This window comes from Porites lutea, chromosome 1 (genome assembly GCF_958299795.1).
Source record: "Porites lutea chromosome 1, jaPorLute2.1, whole genome shotgun sequence".
NCBI classification, from domain to species: Eukaryota; Metazoa; Cnidaria; class Anthozoa; order Scleractinia; family Poritidae; genus Porites; species Porites lutea.
The window spans coordinates 4459706-4478782 of NC_133201.1; the positions used below are offsets into that span (position 1 = coordinate 4459706).

General features: G+C 41.8%; 1 protein-coding gene and 1 pseudogene across 1 annotated transcript; one reads left to right on the plus strand and one right to left on the minus strand.

The window, feature by feature from the left end:
• Positions 1-3023: 3023 nt before the first annotated feature.
• Positions 3024-4310, minus strand: LOC140934346 (uncharacterized; annotated as a pseudogene).
• A 5318-nt stretch (positions 4311-9628) lies between these two features.
• On the plus strand, positions 9629-17387 carry LOC140943058 (organic cation/carnitine transporter 2-like). Its single transcript, XM_073392103.1, has 9 exons — positions 9629-10105; positions 11370-11604; positions 12170-12365; positions 12818-13045; positions 13375-13509; positions 14509-14591; positions 15353-15473; positions 16193-16259; positions 16721-17387. The coding sequence occupies exons 1-9, from the start codon at positions 9794-9796 to the stop codon at positions 16913-16915; spliced, it is 1572 nt and encodes a 523-aa protein (XP_073248204.1). The 5' UTR covers positions 9629-9793; the 3' UTR covers positions 16916-17387.
• The last annotated feature ends 1690 nt before the right edge of the window (positions 17388-19077 follow it).

A 19077-nucleotide genomic window follows, 5' to 3' on the forward strand; every position in this document is an offset into this window, starting at 1 on the left:
TCAAGTGGAACGGTGGTATAAATGAAACAATTAAGAAAGCAAATAAGCGTTTCTATTTTTCGGTTCTGCTAAAGACAGCTGGCATGAGCTGTAAAGATATTGTCAACTTCTGCTGTACAGTAATAAGACGGTACTAGAATTTGCTCACCCATATTCCACCATAGTCTACTCGACTATCTAAGTGAGGACCTTGAGTTCCTACAAAAAGACTGCTGTCTATAATAACGCCTCACAAACTGGCATACAAACACTGTTTAGTCAGTTTTGGTCTCAGCACTTTATAAGATAGACGTAGCGATCAGTGTGTTAAGCTGTTTAATAGTATATCCTCGGGTCAGCACAAACTCGCTTGCCCTCTTCCTCCGAAACAGCAAGGCCACAAACCGCTTCAAAAAGTCGTTCATACCAGCCCCGGCCATGTGCGGTCGTGCAAATATATTTTTGTATTGTCAGTTAATAGGGCCATTTATACGAGGAAAAATAAGACGCGTAAATAAGACGCGAACTTTCCGTATAAACGGCACATTTCGTCTAAAATAAGACGCGGCTTTGCTAAGACGCGTCTTATTAGATAAGACATGCTCGTATAAATGGTACAGTTCGCGTCTTATGTAAGCCGCGTCTTATTTTTCCTCGTATAAATGGCCCTAATGTGTAAACCAGTTAACATATTCATCGAGTCAGATATGTTATATTTCTTTTCTTTTCTTTTTTTTTTAGTGTCATTATTCCTAATTAACAAAATTGTAATTAGTCTTTTACCAAAATTATATACCCTTTATAATATTGTAAATAATTAAGCAATTTAACCTGCTGGCTGCAATTTGATTATTTTAATAACACTATCTATCTACCTATCCATATATCTACCTGATGTATTCATACTTAGGGCAAATAATGGCAGTCGTGGAAAATGACAATCAAACATAAACCTAACAAAGGCGTATTATTTAAAAACAAATTAAGCAAATATATCACTATGTATGAAAAGCCATTCGAAGTAAAAAACTAACAATTGAAACGTTTAATTATAAAATTTGTAAATTTCACTTAGCTGTTTTGATGATAAGAGATTTACATTTAACGATGGAATTAAAAGTTAACGCGTACGGGATTTTTTGTAGCTACATATGACTTCACCACCATAGCTGTTCAAAGAGAAATATTTCAGCATATTTGTCTTTAATAGACCTTAGGCCTTAGGGCCTGTTTACATGGAGTGGGGGACCCCGGTCTAGCGGGGTTGGTTTCTTTTGTTTTCACGCCATGGGGGACACAAAACAAAAGAAACCTACCCCACTAGACCGGGGTCCCCCACTCCATGTAAACAGGGTCTTACTCACTATACCCGCCACCTTTGCACGCGCTTTAGGATTGATGAGATATAAGGAATGTCACGTGGTGTTTCAGAGGGCAAACAAGTGATAACATTTGTAATTGCCAATGCAAGAAATCGCGATCGAGGTTTAATAGAAACGCAAAATGTACGTTTTCGACAAGTTTTACGTCATTATTGCTTGCTGCGAGGACATGTCCGGTCGCTACCGCATCCAAAAATGTACCAGTGATCACTTCCACCTACAATTTGCCATTATCGCCTTTAAGATAAAAAATCCTTCAATTTCTGTTGTTTAGAATAAACAAACACGACCGCGATCTCTTGCCTTGGCAAATTTTATCACTTGTTTGTCCCCTGAGAAACCACGTGAGATCGCTATTATCCCATCAGTTCCTAGGGGCGTGCAAAGACGGCGGGCATTGCGAATAAGGTCTATTTCTGGTCCGTAACAAGGGTAAAATGGCTCGGGAAACGAGAAAATTGCCAAATCAAAAATGACCCTGGGTAATAGACTGGGTAATAGACAATAAACAATCAAGTAACAAGGTGTACAAGACCAATAATGCTTCATGAATGTTAGTATTTCAATGCCACAGGTTGTGTCGACTCGTCAAAAGGAACACCTTCATGGGGACGCTTAAAATTTGCGAAAAACTTTTTCCTGTTTTCTTTAGCCTGCAGTGCAGGCGTTCTCTTTGAGCGCGCAATTTGCTCGCGAAAGCGTCATGTTGAAACTTCTCGAAGAGAGGAGGAGATGGGGCGAGTCAAAGGGAGCGGGGAGGGGGCGGGGAGAGAGAAGAGAAAACGCCGTATTTTTTTTCTCCCCTCCCCCTCCCTCCTTTCCTTCTTTCGCCCTCGCACCTACCGTAAGGGTTACTATTTCTACGCTCCCCAATTTTCCACTGTCATAAAATCAAAGATGGCGGCTACAACAATATTTCGAACACGAACAAGGTTTCGCCCACCCAAAAATACGCCTGCACTGCAGGCTATGTTTTCTTTATCTCGACAATGATTGATGTTGCTAACATCTACCAGATATACGACGATATACACGTCTGCAAGAAATACTACAGTCGACTCCCGATAACTCGAACCCTCGCTAACTCGAACCTCGCGCTCACTCGAACCAAAATCGATTTCCCCTGGATTTCCGTCATACTTTCACTGTAATTTTACCCCCGGTAACTCGAACCCTCGATAACTCGAACTCCCGCTAACTCGAACCAATTTTCGTTTCCCCGCAGGTCATTTTCTATATAATTTTACCCTCGATAACTCGAACCATGTTTTGAGCCCTTAAAAAGTCGGGAAAAAAGCCGTATACGGGCGTCCGAAACATTGAATTTCGGATTTCCTATTGACGTATTGTAGGTGTATAGTTTACTAGTGGAGGCTGATGTTGATTGTCACAGGCTAACTTGAAGCAGCTTTTCTTCTCAAAACAGTAAAACGCATGCTCTATTTAGGCTATGTTTTGTTACGTTACGTTCTGATTTATAATCTTGAAGCATGTTTTAAGTTTCACTTGACATTTCTACAATTAAATGAGATTAAAATGTTCACTGTGCAGTAAAAACGGTGTTTTACCTTACTCTCGGCTATTTTCTTCGAGCTCCCGATAATTCGAACTCCCGTTAACTCGAACCTTTTTTCGATTTCCGTTGAAGGTTCGAGTTATTGGGAGTCGACTGTACTTATGGTCTACACTCCTTTTCGTATATGGCTTCAAAACTAGGGAACTCTCTTCCAGATTCGTTTAAAACTTCTGACTTTCCTGATTTCAAGCGCAACATTCTACAGTATGGTCACTATGACACTTTTTAAAAGCTTAAATATTAGAATGTTATAATTTCTTGTTTTATTAGTTTTTTTAAATCATACTTGTAACTCGAAGATACTAGCTTATCTTTAGCTACTTTAAATTCGAGGTCAAATAAAGTATATGTATGTATCTATGTATATGTATACGATACAGAAGCAGTTTCATATTCATGGACGTGGAGTATCATCTTATGATTTGGTTCTGTTCTGTGCACGGGTGGTTTGATCGCTTCTTCCTGACACAAAACGGGCCGTGAAGAACTTTTTTAGGACCGCTAATAACTTCCTTAAATTCGTCAGGGGAGGGTAAGAATTTGGCTGGCACAAATATGGATACATGTATATATGCGTTTGAATTTCTTGCTTCACAGCTTCATCGGTTGGTTTCTTCAAACCTTTAAACTCCGTAGTACCCTCTTCAGCGTACAGGATCACATTGACCTCATTCTTGTAAGAGACAATCTCGCCTTGACGAAGCCCCTTAACGCCTAAGTCACGGAACGTTGTTTGAAAGCTTTCGCTACCATAGACGCTAGGCGACTCGTCAAGTCCAAACCAAGTTCCTTCGATGATGTTCTTGTTGTCACTTGGTTTCAACTGTTGTTCTTTAACTATCTTTCCGGCTTCCTGCGAGTGAGTGACGTGAAAAATCGCTGTCTCTTCATTGATATGGATGTCTTCGCTATCTGTATAATTGTTCAGTAGCTCCTTTTTTCCGAAGTCGTCGATAAATAGGGGTACTTTAAACGTTGTGAAGATGGTGAGACTTCTTAGAAATTTAGGTACCCGTTTGTATGCTCCTGAATATGCACCTGTTAACGGCGACTCGCAACGCCATTGTCGCAGAACGTCTCGAACTTTATTACCCACACTTCCTGGGAACTGATCTGATTTTACGTCGTTTTCAATGCGGGAAAGACCTTCTAGAGCAAGAACCGTGACGTCTAGGCCTGCGTCTTTTAACGCTTCCATGAGTTGAACACACATGTTACTGCAGCGATCCCAGGACGTGAAGGCAGATAGCAGGTTTATCTGTCTCTCGCTCATCTTTTCCTGACGCTTGATTGCAATTTCTTTGAACTTTTTGGAAGAAAAAGAGGTGATGGTTACAAGTGCGGTTGATAAGAACCACAACAACAGACTCCGTAACGAATTACTACAGCTGAAATGTGAATGAACTTCGCATACTAACGAGCCACAATGTTTGCTGATTGGTTGGAAAAGTCATATGAGCTTATGTCATAATACAATATGTTATATTTATACCGAACGGGAAGCGAAACCGGAAGCGGAATAGAAAGAAAAATTGAAAAACATAAAACGAAGTATTAAAAGGATCAGATCAAAGTATGCGTGACAGTAATACATAGCCATAGTAATAAATTTATTTCAACAGGAAAATGTCGAATGTAAGACAAGTAAGTATTCCATCTAATGTAAGCAACCAAATTTTTTCTTTTTTTTTCTGAGTAGTGTACTTTTTGCCTGGTTGCGGTTGGTTTTTCTGTGTTTACTATGTTGTGCGTTTTCTCTGCTAGCAGAGGTCTCTCACGACGAGTCGCGAGGGACCTCTCAGTACTAGCAGGGAATTGTGTGTTTTAATAGCTCTATCGATTCCAAGCGTGCCCTCCCCCCGGGGGAGAGGGCATTTGTCGTGCATTTGTTATTCTTTCCTCGGAAAGCGGCAAATGCATAAATGCCCCACGGTGAGGCCAGCAGATTCATACAAGAAACCCACTGTGGGGCTTAAAAATGTGTGCAAATGCCACACCCTGGGGACTAGGCAAAAGGTATGTTTTCAGCTTTGTAAGAACCGAGCCCAAAAATTGGCCTTTTGAATAAGATGGATAACTACCTTCCAATGAAAAAGAATTGTTCTACAATACCGTAATCAGACCGATAATAATGTTTGGACGCATGGTTTGAATTTGTTCTAACACCAGCACAACAGAAGAACCTCAGTAGATTATGTGGGAGAAGCGTGCCAACCCATCACACTACTCTTCCTTTACATACAAGAGAAGCTGTAGAACAGATTGCCCAATGTAACTTTTCAGGGCTTTGGTGCTTGCTAAGAGAGGAGTGTTTGTTGATAGTTAAGAACTGGCTGAAAAATACTTCTTTCCTTCAAAAGGTCATTTGGGGAAAGAACTAGGAAATATTCGAAAATTTAAGCTTATTGAATAACTGAAGACTCCCTGCACTCACACATTGTACAGTCAAACCACTTTAATACGGACACCAAAGGGACAGAACCAAGTGTCCGCTTTACAGAGGTGTCCGTATTATAGAGGTAGGGAATGTATGATTTTTGGCATTTCTGGGACCAAACGAACTGTCCGTTATAGAGAGGTGTCCGTATTATAGAGATGTCCGTAAGGAGAGGTTAGACTGTATATGTACCCTCTATCTTAAGGCTGGTTTTCACAAGCGACGGAGTCGGAGTCGGAGTCGGAGTCGTAGGCGGAGTCGTAAAAAGCGCTTATGACCGAGTGAAAATCAAAAATCGGAGTCATAAGTGCGACGGAATCGGAGTCAGAAGAATCAGAACGTTTCCATTTCTTCCGACTCCGCTTAGGACTCCGTCGCTTAAGTTCCGCTTATGATTTAGTGAAAACCAGATTCTCGGAGTCGGAAGCAGAAGCGGAAGGATAAGCCAATCATAATGCAGGTTCCCACGCTTTGTGATTGGTTTAGTTCTTCCTCTTCTGCCTCCAACTCCGGTTTTCACTAGATCATAAGCGGAATCGGAATGCTGTTTTCACTAGATCATAAGCTCTACGCTTCTGATTACGACTCCGACTCCGACTCCGTCCATAGTGAAAACGAGTCTTTATGCCGCTGTTTGCACAACAAGAAAAAAAGGACATTGACAATATTTTCAAGTGATAGTTTTTTTGCAACTTTCCTGCGATTTACAAAATCCACCAGAATCACCTATGATATTTAAACTAACTTTGAATGATAGCGGAGCCCTCGCGCGCGCGAAGCGCTCGCAGCGGAGCACCATGGGTAAGAACTGACTGACGATTTTCCGACGTAAACCGATTCGTCCCGAACTGGCCCCGAGGATATACGAAAGAGGACAAGACGCTATGGGAACGTACACTTCGGCCTATTTACATGTTGGAAACTAATAATAACTATCAGTCTATAGAAAGAACCCGTGGGAACGTTGTTTAGAAAATGATCAACTCTGGTTTTCCCAAAGTAAATTGTAGGAAATAAGAGAAATTCAGATTGTTTATCAATATATTTCATATACGGTGTACTATCTTTTCTCTCGAAACACGATACTTTTCTTTAGTTGCTGTTTATTGCACTTTATTAAATGACAGTTCTTTACTTATTTACTTTGGTTTTTACTATATATAAATGACATTCCGAATTGTCTCTAACATCCCTGAATGTATGCTGACGACACTAGTATCACCTATGCGAGCAATGACGTTGAAGAAATAGAGCGTTCTGTTAACATAGATTTAGATAGAATTCGTATATGGCTTGCATCGAACAAATTTACACTAAACACGACTAAGACAATCTTTCTTGGGAGTGTCATATTAATTAAATCTCTAAGAAGATTGCTTCTGGCATCATAAGTGCGATTAAGCTATTAGGTATTTCCTCCCTTTTGGATTCTCCTTAACGTATACAATTCACTGGTACAGCCACATTTTGATTACTGTAAGGTAGTATGGGGAAACTGTTCGCCGCTCGCGTTCCAACTTTCTCTAATTATGACTGCAGTACTAGTGAATTGTTTCAAAATTTAAAGTGGTTGAAACTTGTCCATCAGCGCGTAGTTAGTAAAGCAACAATAATGCATTGTCAATAACAGAGTTCCAAAATTGACATCCCCAAATGTATTTACGGGAAAATTAAGGGACCTTAATATCGATTGTGAAATAATTTCATTAGCGATGTGTTATTTTTACACACGGCCTCCATGCAAAGCAAGTTTTTTTCTTTTCATCTTTATCATTTTAGTTTTTATGTTAGATTCTCATTTAGTTGGGTAATTAATTTTTTTATACTTGAATGTAAATCCACCTAAAGGAAATACCTTGTATAAATAAAGTTACCATACCATACCATACCATACCGTACAAGGGGTTATTACAACCAAGGATCTTACAACTAGGGGTTCTTTCAACCACGCGTTCTTACAACCACGGGTTCTTGCAACTAGGGGTCTTACAACTGGGGGTTCTTACAAACAGAGGTCTTACAACTAGGGGTTCTTGCAACCAGGGGTTCTTACAACTAGGGGTCTTACAGCCAGGGGTTCTTACAACCAGGGGTCTTACAACAAGGGGTTCTTACAACCAGGGGTCTTACAACCAGGGGTTCTTACAACCAGGGGTTCTTACAACCAGGGGTCTTACAACTAGGGGTCTTACAACCAGGGGTTCTTACAACTAGGGGTCTTACAACCAGGGGTTTTTACAACCAGGGGTATTACAACCAGGGGTTCTTACAACCAGGGGTCTTACAACCAGGGGTTCTTACAACCAGGGGTCTTACAACTACGGGTCTTACAACCAGAGGTTCTCACAACCAGGGGTCTTACAACCAGGGGTTCTTACAACAAGAGGTCTTACAACCAGGGGTTCTTACAGCCAAGGGTTGTTACAACCAGGGGTTCTTATAACCAGGGGTCTTACAACTAGTGGTTTTGCAACTAGGGGTCTTACAACCAGGGGTGCTTACAACCAGGGGTCTTACAAACAGGGGCTCTTACAACCAGGGGTCTTACAACTAGGGGCCTTACAACCAGGGGTTCTTACAACCAAGGGTTGTTACAACCAGGGGTTCTTATAACCACGGGTCTTACAACTAGTGGTTTTGCAAGTAGGGGTCTTACAACCAGGGGTTTTTTACAACCAGGGGTTCTTACAACTAGGGGTCTTACAACCAGGGGTTCCTACAACCAGGGGTGTTACAACTAGGGGTCTTACAACCAGGGGTTCTTGCAACTAGGGGTCTTACAACCAGGGGTTTTTACAACCAGGGGTCTTACAACCAGGGGTTTTTACAACCAGGGGTCTTACAACTAGGGGTCTTACAACCAGGGGTTCCTGCAACCAGGGGTGTTACAACTAGGGGTCTTACAACCAGGGGTTCTTGCAACTAGGGGTCTTACAACCAGGGGTTTTTACAACCAGGCGTCTTACAACCAGGGATTCTTACAACCAGGGGTCTTACAACTAGGGGTCTTACAACCAGGGGTTCTTACAACCAGGGGTCTTACAACCAGGGTCTTACTTCTCTTAATACTTGTGTGTAGTTTTTCGTTTCTTTCCCTTTTTTTGCTCGTATATTTTTACATTATTTTTCTTACTTTTTCTTTTTTGTTTTTGCACTGACGCGTTCAGCCGTATTTATTTTTATCCTATTCAATGACTATTTTTGAAGTTGTAAAGAAATTGTATGTGCCTAGTTAAATTGTCTTGCCTATGCCAGTATTTTATTTATTTATAAGGTGATATATTTTAAAAGGTGGTCCTCTTCATAAGCCTTCTTGCCTTCCTTGGGCTCCCTTGCCTCATCTTTTCTTTTAATTTTATGCATATATCTAACTTAAATGGCAAAATAATAATTAAAATAAAATAAATATATTCCGGTTTCCAAAGGCCAGAATTCCGGATTCCACGAGCAAAATTTACCCGGATTTCGAATTCGCATTTCCTCGGCTTCCGGAATCCGGTTGGCGAAACATTGAAATCCTCTGTGTCACTGTCACGCCGCAGTCGAATCAAAAACAAAGAGATCGTGACTTGCGTTTACGCATGCAGCGCGTCATATGTGTTTTCTTTGAGACCCGATTGGCTCTTTTGATAGTCTGTATCTATTCTGATGCGTCAGATCACAATGAAAACCACTATAAGACGAATGCAGGGCTGATCGGACAGCTATGGATGGGTTTTATTTGCCCAATATTTCAGTTAGACAAAACTAACCTTCATTAGGAGCTAGAAAAGCTAAGAAAACCATTCTAATAAGTATCCTTACACCTGATCGACCGTCTTTTGTCAGGTATACGCGGTGTAAAACTCGGGGTGGGCGCGCGAAGTGAGCGTTGTGAGCGATCCAAGGGAGCGACGCGATAGGTCTTCTTCGTACGTGACAAAGCAAGAGGTATCTGTGAGAGTCTAAAATGTATGCTGTACAAAAATAGTGTAACATGGCTTCAATGTGTCTAGTGTCGAAGGGCAAATAAGCAATGTAGTGTGATAAATTTTCTGAATTATTGCCTTGGCATGTCTTTGATATGTGATTGGTCAAAAAATCTCGCGCCACTTTCCCTGAGTCCAAGGCTTGGGGCCATTATCAGGTCAATATCATGAGTGATTCGTGACTTGAATTGATTGAACGCGTTTAAACGCCGGCTAAAGATATCAAGGGTTCGAGTTTTGATTGGTTCTCATGACTGTCTCCATGCGTTTGGTTGTCAGTTATGTTACGGCTTTCAATAGCCTAAGTAACTACTTTAGATAAAGCGTTGTCTAGAAGCATTTTTGACTTGAAGCCAGACGAAGAAAACAAATATTGTAATCACTGAATTGAACTTTGTCATCTTTCTCAAATAAGGTTTTTTCTAAGGTGAAATAAGTTGTAAAGTTAAGAATGGCAACGTCCGGGGAAGAAACAGATGCCTTTAGCAGGCTTTATAAAAAGACAGAATTTGATAACTTGCTTTTAAAACTTGGAGGATGGTCACGATTTCAACAAATACAATGGGTCCTCCTCTTCCTCGCCGCCGTTCCCCAAGCATGGTACACTTACGCCCCAGCTTTCGCTGCTGCAAAACCAAAAGAAGACCAGATTTACTGCATTGAAAAGCCGGAGATAGGAGGGAAATCATTTTGCGCTGCGTGGCAAAACAAAACTTGCACAGATGCTGGATACAAGACGCCTTACAAATCCATTGTTACTGACGTAAGTGACTGTTTACTTCAACATGACTTTGAAAAATTTGGATACTAAGAGAAAAAGACGAGAGGGGTAACCGATTTTGCATGGCAGCTAAAAAAATGTTACAATGAGGAAATGATAAGGCCCGCTACCGCTATGTATCGCGTGATTTCACCCAGTAATGTAAGTTGAGTAGATTATCCATCTGATCACGTAATTAGTTATTATTCTCCCAGAAGGAGTACGGTATGTATTCTTTCCTCCAATGTTTTCTTATTCAGAGAAGCTCAACTGCATCAATAGCTTTAATTTGTAGCGTTCTCTTCACAGAATTGGGTAGAAATTATGAAAATCCCCACTAGGGTGAATTCCGTGCGTTCCTCTGTCTTACCCGCGCTTTTTACGGATCGTAACTTAGACAAACTTTAAAAACATCGCCCTAATGCTCTGTAAATGCATAAAGTTTCTGACTCAGAGTAAAACTCACGTCACATCATATCTATTGTCTGCATGTTTTAAACAAACAAGCGAATTATTACGTGCAAATATTTGCTTAAGAAGTTGTGCCCTTATTTGATTTGTTCAGATTATCTGTTGTCGTGATATTGGTGAACTAGTCTGCGTAGCTGGAGGTATTGTGTAGTAGTCGAGTGAGATTTGGCGGCAAAGCCTTCACGAGCGGCGTAAGCCGCGAGAAATAGGTATTTCAAAGCGTCGTTCCCACTCCCTTTTTTTGATCACGGCTCCGTCACCACAACTTTAATCGCGCACCAAGACAATACCGCCAGTTACGCAGGCTATTGGTGAATGGACGTGACAAATATGAAAGGTGATATTTGATAAATGCAAATCTGGTTTCTATGTCACTTTTAAATAAATGGAAAAAAAATTACTCGCAATAAAGTCGATCGTACGTTATGTATGTTACCAGGGTATTTTTATACTTGAAGGGAAATTTTTAGCCTGCGAAAACAGCCGTTTCTCCTCGCTCTACGCCGCGCCTCGGCGAGGAGCGAGGGGAAACGGTTGTTTTCGCAGGCAAGGAAATTTGTAACTATTTTGTCCAAGATTGTAGATATGAGAGTCCTCAATAAACACTTAACCCCTAAACGCTTGCGTAACAGTCATGAAAATATAGAAAATGTAAGAATGTAAGTAAGCAAGGACTACTAAAATTCCTCTCTTGTTATAGTATTTCTACACCATTGTAACCCGGAAAATGTACGTAGAACCATGAGTAGAATTGCAGGTAAATCTTAATCAGTTATGTTTTTTATTTTCCTTTCAGTGGGATATCTTATGCGACGACGCAAAGAAATATGTGCCACTCACGAAGACCATATTCTATGCGGGAAAACTGTTCGGTGCGTACTTTTTCGGCTGGGTATCCGACAGATATGGGCGCCGAATGACCTTACTTATTACTATGCTTGTGCAGTTCATTGCATCCTTGATAGAAAGCTTCTCCGTGAACTTCACCATGTATGTTGTGCTTAGGGTTCCTCTTGGTATATGTAGTGGAGGTAAGATCAAATACTTACATGTATTAGTGAATACATTAGTCTCCTTCGCAACCTCTCCTACCGGGCTCGAGCCGGAGTCACGCAACGCTCTTCGCCTCCTGGATTGCGTGACTCCGGCCCAAGAGGTTGTGCAGGATGTATACATGTGCACATCCCATACAGGGCGAGACTCTTTCCCATTCCCCTTCTGTTTGTTATTTTCGAGGCGGGTGGCAGGAATGTCAGGAATTAAGGAGGAGCCAGTTTTCCTTTGATGCAATGTACAAGTTGTAGGCCAGTTAAAGGAAATAAGCATCATAAAACTAATCAAGACAACGTCCAACGCTTATTAAAGAAAATGTTGCCCCTGCAAACAACTCATTCAGCACCAGGCTTTTATGTTCTCTTGCCAGCACTTAGATTTTTCCTTCATTTAAGGATAGCTAGTGCGCTGGGTCACGCTGTATTTCTATCAAACGAAACCCCCCAGCAACAAATCATTGCTGAAAACTCCGTAATTATTCATAATTATCACCAGAGTGAAGCATTAAGGCCTTGTACCTCTGTGTTGAATTTCCTTTTACAGGATGCCTTATCGCCGGTTTCCTGCTCATGACCGAGATGGCGACTCCTAAATGGCGGCGCTGGGCTAACTGTTTATCGCAGGTTGCCTACGGTGTTGGGATTGCTGTGCAAGCCTTGATTGCGTTCTTCATCAGAGACTGGAAACCCTTCAGCTTAGTGATCACTCTTCTTAACCTGCCGTTCATTGCCTACTACTGGTAAGGGAAGACCCTCATACTCCCTCGTTCATGTTTAAATTCTCCATTCCCCCACCCCACCCCCTGAGCCAAACAAACCTGGATCTCAAACCCCGTTCTAAAACGGCGTCAGTTTTCGAATGTCTAAACGGCAACTTCGTTTTATGGGTGTCATCTTAGAGAGAGAACGAGAGTCAATGTGAATCGGAGACCTATCATTAAATGTACACGAACACGAACTAAAAATTAACCGTCTGCACAAATGACTATTTTTTTAGTTCATAATATCATCGTTTCTAAAATTTAATGCACTGGAGTATATTGCAAAGTCAGAGGAAACGCAATTATAGAGCTCGAATCTACAAAACTAGACAACGTACGTTTTTCGGCCATAACCCTTAAGTTAGTTATTTAAGGCAAGAGAGTACGAAGGAGCCCTTTTAACGACATTATTTTCGCTTCATTTACGATAGGTTTATTCCTGAGTCGCCTCGCTGGCTTTCAGCTAGAGGAAGAGTGGAAGAAGCTGAAGCAATCTTGCGTAAAATGGCAAAAACAAATGGTACGGAGTACCCAGAAGGAGCTGTACAAGGGATGCAGACAGAAGGAAAACCCGAGGAAAGAAAAAAGACTTATCACCTGTGGCACCTGTTTAGTAATCGATACTTGATAAGAATCACTCTTATCGAGGCGTGGTCTTGGTAAGTTGAAAAGGGACCCTGTCTACACTAGTAATAAGAAAGTAAAGAGCTGGGTTTCTATACGATATCAGTCTAGACGCACCGCATCTCTTAACTAGAATCTTAACCAGAAACCGGCTAGCCGGCAGGTCCACAGCGTACAAACGTCTGGGGATTTTTCTTGTCAAGTTTTCTCAACAAGTGCTCTTGTACAAGCAAAATATAATAGTTGGTCCTTTGAGGCTCGCAAACGCCAAATTGCGCATAGCTACTAAAACAGACTACATGAACCATGGCAGTTGCTGCTGAGCGAGAAATATTCTCTCATTTTATCTCTCTTTTCTTTACAGGTGCGTGACCAGCATGGTGTATTACGGGCTCGGTTTCAACTCGGGCAATTTGGCGGGAAATTTTTACTTGAACTTTGCTGCATCCGGATTGGTGGAAATTCCTGCGTACCTGCTCGCCACCTATCTCGTAGAGAAGTAAGAAAAATCTCTCCGTGATATTCTCTTTTTGCAGGAGCTCCCGCTTTTTGTTAGTATAGTCTGTAGGGTGGGTGTAGGGTTTAATGGCTCTCGATAATGCGACGTCACATTTTTCCACCGTGTTGGAACCGACCACGTCAGCCAGTTTCCTATCCAGTCTTTCTATTATCCATGATTTGTACGTTGGGGTAGACAAAGGTATGGCAGAATAGCAAGGCAGTGCAGCGCGAGGACCTGCGCGCGCATCTCTGTCGCGCGTCTCTTTTAACGCTTAAAGGCCTCCCGTGGATTAAAAATATAGGTGAAGACTGGGAACGGGCCAGGGTCCATCTGTCAACATGACCATATCAGAAATATAAAACACAAAGAGTGGTGACAAACATTGTTGTGAGCTTTCGCATGTTTATATACAGCTATTTCGAGACAGGTTGTCGGAAAAACTGTGCTCGCGACAATCCCGAAGGGTAATATGGGGTATGATCAATACACTGTTCCTGACATTGTAGCTGGCTGCTCAGTGTCAAGGCTGGTTTTCACAGGCGTCTGAGTCGCAAGAGCACTCGAAAATGAGAAATCGGAGTCCTAAGTGGAGTTATAAGCGCAAGAATCAATACGTTTCCATTAGGACACCGCTTGTAACTCCGTCGCTTACGACCTCGTGAAAACGAGAGAGTGAAAATTAGATTTTCATAAGCATTGTTATAGAAACAGACGCGGAAGAATATACCCATGAAAATGCTCATACCCTCACCATGTGACGGGTTTGCTATTTTTTTTCCCCTTCTTTCTACGATTCCGATTAACCAGATCGTAAACGACGAAGACGTAAGTGGGATCCGATCCGTCGATTAGATCATAGCGTTCTAGATGTGTTGTGGTCGCCTTTTGTACAGGGTTGTACTATCGCTTACAAAAAACTAAGGTTTTACTCGTCCTCCTCACTACAATTTAGTTGTCTTTTTTCTCATATCGCCCTGTTTAATTTTTTTCTGACAGAGTGAACCGCCGTTTTCCTTTGGTGGCTTATTATATTATTGGAGGAGTGGCTTTGATATGTGTTTTCTTCATACAACTATCAGGTAGAATGCTCAAGTAACTGCAGTCACTCTGATCTAGTCAGACCGTATTCGCCATGCTTATAATCTTGACCGTGGGAAAGACATTATCAGTTAAATACTTGGAAACAATCTAAACACAGTCGAACCTGTACCTTCGAATATAAATTCTGCATAACGGCCATAGCCACCGTAGTCTGCTACACAGCCGTTTTTAGTGTCGTCACGCAATGCTCCTCTCCACTAAGTGGGGAGGAGCGTTGCGTGACGACACTAAAAACGGCTGTGTAGCAGACTATAGCCACCGAGCATGCTCTTCATTTGGGGGACATTACAAGAAGTCATGCGCGAGAAGCACGTGAAAGGAAACACGGGAGCGATGGGCGGGGGTTTGCCGCTTGCTTATGCGTTCTCCCCCGGCTCATTTTGCTCGCCAATCGGATTGGAGGGCTTGCTCGAAGGGTATCACGGCCATTTAGAAGCGAAAGATGTAGAAACAATTTTCAAATTTTCTTTCCATTGCCCCAAAATATGATGTCGCATTACGTTTCTTACCCCACCCAGCCCACCGATAAGGGGCAAACCAACCCTCGGTATGTATGCGAGAATGAAAAGTGAGGTTGTACCGTAGTTTTTATATAACAAAGAGAGAAATGCCATTTCGCTATTACCCTATTAGAATTAACGAATAAAACCGACAACAAAATTGCCCTTGTAGTACTTAATTTGCACCAACCAGGAGATTAAAAAATGCTTCTGAATGAATTCACTATCTTTTTCCTCAGGAAAGCAAGATGATCATAAAGCTCTCATCATGGCACTGGCCTTGATTGGAAAGTTTACTATTTCTGCTGCTTATTACCAGATTTATATACACACCGCGGAACTGTACCCAACAGTCATAAGGTAATAACACAACATGGAGTGGAAGACACTAGCCTGTTTACAATCCCCTGTTTTTCCTTAAGATCGTTGAGATCGAGGGCTTACTGTAACGGGCGACCTTAATTTGAAGGAATCATTTTGACAGAATTTCTGGTCAACTTAACATGGCTTTTTGCGTTTTTCCCACCATGTTTGAATGTTTCGCGCCAGGAGAGGATATAGAGCTCTATACTCTCTTGTCTGCGCTCATTCGGGCATGCTATGAAAGATTCCCCCACCCGCCGGCTCAAGATAAGTGAAATGTCAAAATTGTCTGCAGTCTATGACCATTAAAACTCATCGGCGTCAAAAGCGTTGCAAGGGAAGAGGATCCAACTGGCGGTTGAATTGTGAATGGGTTAAGTCTTTAAGGCCCAAGTATGATCAACATCAATTTTTTCCAAAAAAAATATTTATACATTACGGTTAAAAGAAAAGATTTCGAGAGTCAATGAGATGATTACCAAAAGGCAAATGCTTTGGTCTTTTGTCTAATTCTCTCGCCTAATTCTTTAGAACGTTTCAGGGAACAAGCAATTAGTGCAATACATTTAACAAAAGGCTTCCTTCTATTCTTTTGGACGGTATGTATCTACCGGTTTACCAGCCCCGTTCTTAGGTTTCCATCCTACTCGTCCCCTGGGAACGAGGTTTTTCTGGCGAAGAAGAGGGTTTATTGTTTTGTCTTGTTTCATTAACAGGACCATTGGAGTTGGTTTCTCCTCTTTGTGCGCCCGAATTGGAGGAATGGCAGCTCCTTACATAGTGGTGAGCAAAAAAAAAAGAAAAGCATTAAGAACTGTCCTACACTAGGAGCTAGAAAGAAACTAGTTTGCGTCCTGTGACAATATTTGTACCGGCCTCTAGCAACCATTCAAAAACTGACGAGTAGCCCTTCGCTCGTCTCGACGTTGTTGTGTAAGAGAGTGAAATCAAAACTACCCTGTTAAAATAGTGGCATATATTTCAAAACCGAAACTCGCTTTTCCATGAAACAAGTTTCTTGAAGGTACTATAAAATCTGCGCCATAAGGCCTGGGAAAACTGATACAATGTTGTAAGGGGTTATGTCTAGGCTAGTACCCTTGGGTTATTTCTGGAGGGTCTTTACTGACCTAAGTAAGCTGTTAGTGTCGAAATAGATGATAAGCCTGCAATCATAGGGAATGGTGCAAGGGATTATAACCGCGGTTTTTCGGTGACGATCGTTTGTTACCTTTCCATTACAGGACAGCACTCCGTTAGTCGTCCCTGCAATCGTGTTTGGTGCTACGTCGTTTTCAGCTGGTCTCACCGCCATTCTGCTCCCCGAGACACGTGGAAAACCACTCCCAAATTTTGTTGGAGAAGCAACTCCAGATGACAAAGATCTTATACCACTGGTAGAAAGGAAAGAACCAGCTGGGGGCGACACGTCTGTTTAGAGGACAGTTGACTCTTCTTCTTGATGTACACCTTTTTAAAAAGGATTCCAGACAACTAGACTTCTAGCGCGTTCAAACGTTTGAGGCGTTTTCTTTTCAATTAGCGGCATTTCATTTACCATTACAGTCAAGGCAGGTCAAGCGTACCCCCCAAGATTCTATTAATGAATTTATTATATGAAAAATGAATCCGTTAGTCGTTCCCGTGACTGACGTCAAATTCTTTTCGGCCTTCCTGCATGTGTAATGAGTAGTGAATATTTTACGAGAACTTCTCTGTATTTGGTCAGATTGAAAATCTTTGAATGGATTAAATTTTTTAGAAGATATTTTCATCAAATTCAGGGGAACTGAGCTGGTAGAAATTTCGTAACTGCCTTGCGTGAGAATTCACGGCTCATCATACATGCAAGAATGCACCGATGAATCTGAAATCTACAACTACCAACGGATTCAATTTTCGAGTAATAAATTCATTGAGGGAATCTTGCGGGGGGGGGGGGGGGGTACGCTTGACCTGGCTTGACTGTAAGTCGAAATATAAGCAAGGATGTGTAAGATACAGTGGGAGTTCTCGTAAGCGGAAACCCTCGGGACGCGAAAAAGGCGTCCATAACTGGATCTGGCTGCAGGTTTGCGGACACCACATTATTACGGACAGTTTGCTGTGTCCCTGGGGAGGGAAAGCCCTTAACCTGTCTCTAAATTCAACCCGCCTAATGCACCTATCAATGTAAATCCCGTGAGGGGGGAGTGCGGGAAAGGGGCGGGGATTTGATGCCTGAGACTATCGCCCTGTCGGGCTTTTGATCGTGCGAAGCGGCCCCGGGGTCGGGACATTTGACTTTGACCGACAGAAGAAGGATATCAATTCAGAAGCGGATGCCAAGTCCGTCCCTCGAGGCTTTCTGAAAGTCACGCTGTTGGAGAAAGGTGAGAAGTTTTCATTGGTTTTGATCGCCATAATCCGATATTTTAAACTGTCATCTAAACAGATAATGTCTATTTTAAGAAAGTTTTTATCTTCAAGTTCCCATCTGATTGTAAAACTCGATTGAAATCTAATTCCACCATGAAAGTCAGAGGATTTTTTACAGGTCACTGATCCGACCTGTTCCGACATGTTGAGCAGATGTTATAAAGCATTTTACGTTTCATTAATATTTTTTTATATTATGATAGCACGGTCAATCTTCCTAGAGTGATTTTGTTGTTCAAAATAAGAGATGCTAGCTAGTGGAGAGAGAAAATACTTAATTACAGCGAGTAATTTAACGGAGCTTATGTTTAGTAAGGACGTACTTTTGAAATGTTCTTTTAATTCGTTTTATGCAGTATTATAGTATTGTTTGTTAAGATTTTTTCCCCAGGGTTGGGGGCTTTTTTGACACTTTTGATTGACCTTTCGTTTCCCACCCTGGGGAATTTGATCAAAAAAATTTAAAATTTGTCAAATCCCCACCCTTTGCCCGCACACCCCCCCCCCCCACGGGGTTAACATTGATAGGTGCATAATGCGGACACCCCCCGTTCATACGGACACTTTCTATGGCTCCCTCAGTGTCCGTGGGGGTTGAGAAAGACTGGGTTTTGTGAAAGTGGCCGTAATTATAGCTGTCCGCTTACGAGAGTGTCCGTTAGGAGAACTTCCACGGTAATCGCGTTCGTCAGAATGCATCCTTATCTTGGTGTTCCTGTGGTACAAAGCCACAAATGTTCGAGATATCGGGGCGACTGTCGAATTAGCCGCCGCCCCTGATTTCATAAGGAGCAACTCGGCCGGGAAACTGGACTCCTTTCGACTCGATTTCGTTTCAGTAAGTGACGAACGCGGGGCGGGTCCATAATCAATGATTACCTGTAGTCAGAGTTAATGTTACTATCTTTTCATTTTGCCTAAAGTGAAAGAGCTTTTTTTTCGCTGAAAATACTTTGCAGCATGATCATCTTGGAAAATGGCGGCGACAGAAAATAAGTTAAGCTCAAACTTTTCTTTCTAAAAAGGCATTGAACAGCGATTTAAATATGTAAATAGGCGGGTTCGTATAGTAGCGAAGAAGCTTGTTAAGTTAAAGAGGATTAATATATATCATCATGTTAGCCTCGATAAATAAAAGGTCGGGCCAGTTCTCGTTCTTCCCAAAATTCATAGGCGCCTTACA

What these genes read in the sequence shown, in the direction of transcription:
- LOC140943058 (XM_073392103.1), top strand. Translation starts at nt 9,794, where the DNA reads ATGGCAACGTCCGGGGAAGAAACAGATGCCTTTAGCAGGCTTTATAAA. An exon ending in CTGTACCCAACAGTCATAAG is followed by an intron (nt 15,474 to 16,192) that starts GTAATAACACAA and finishes TTTCATTAACAG; the next exon opens with GACCATTGGAGTTGGTTTCT. An exon ending in TGGCAGCTCCTTACATAGTG is followed by an intron (nt 16,260 to 16,720) that starts GTGAGCAAAAAA and finishes TTTCCATTACAG; the next exon opens with GACAGCACTCCGTTAGTCGT.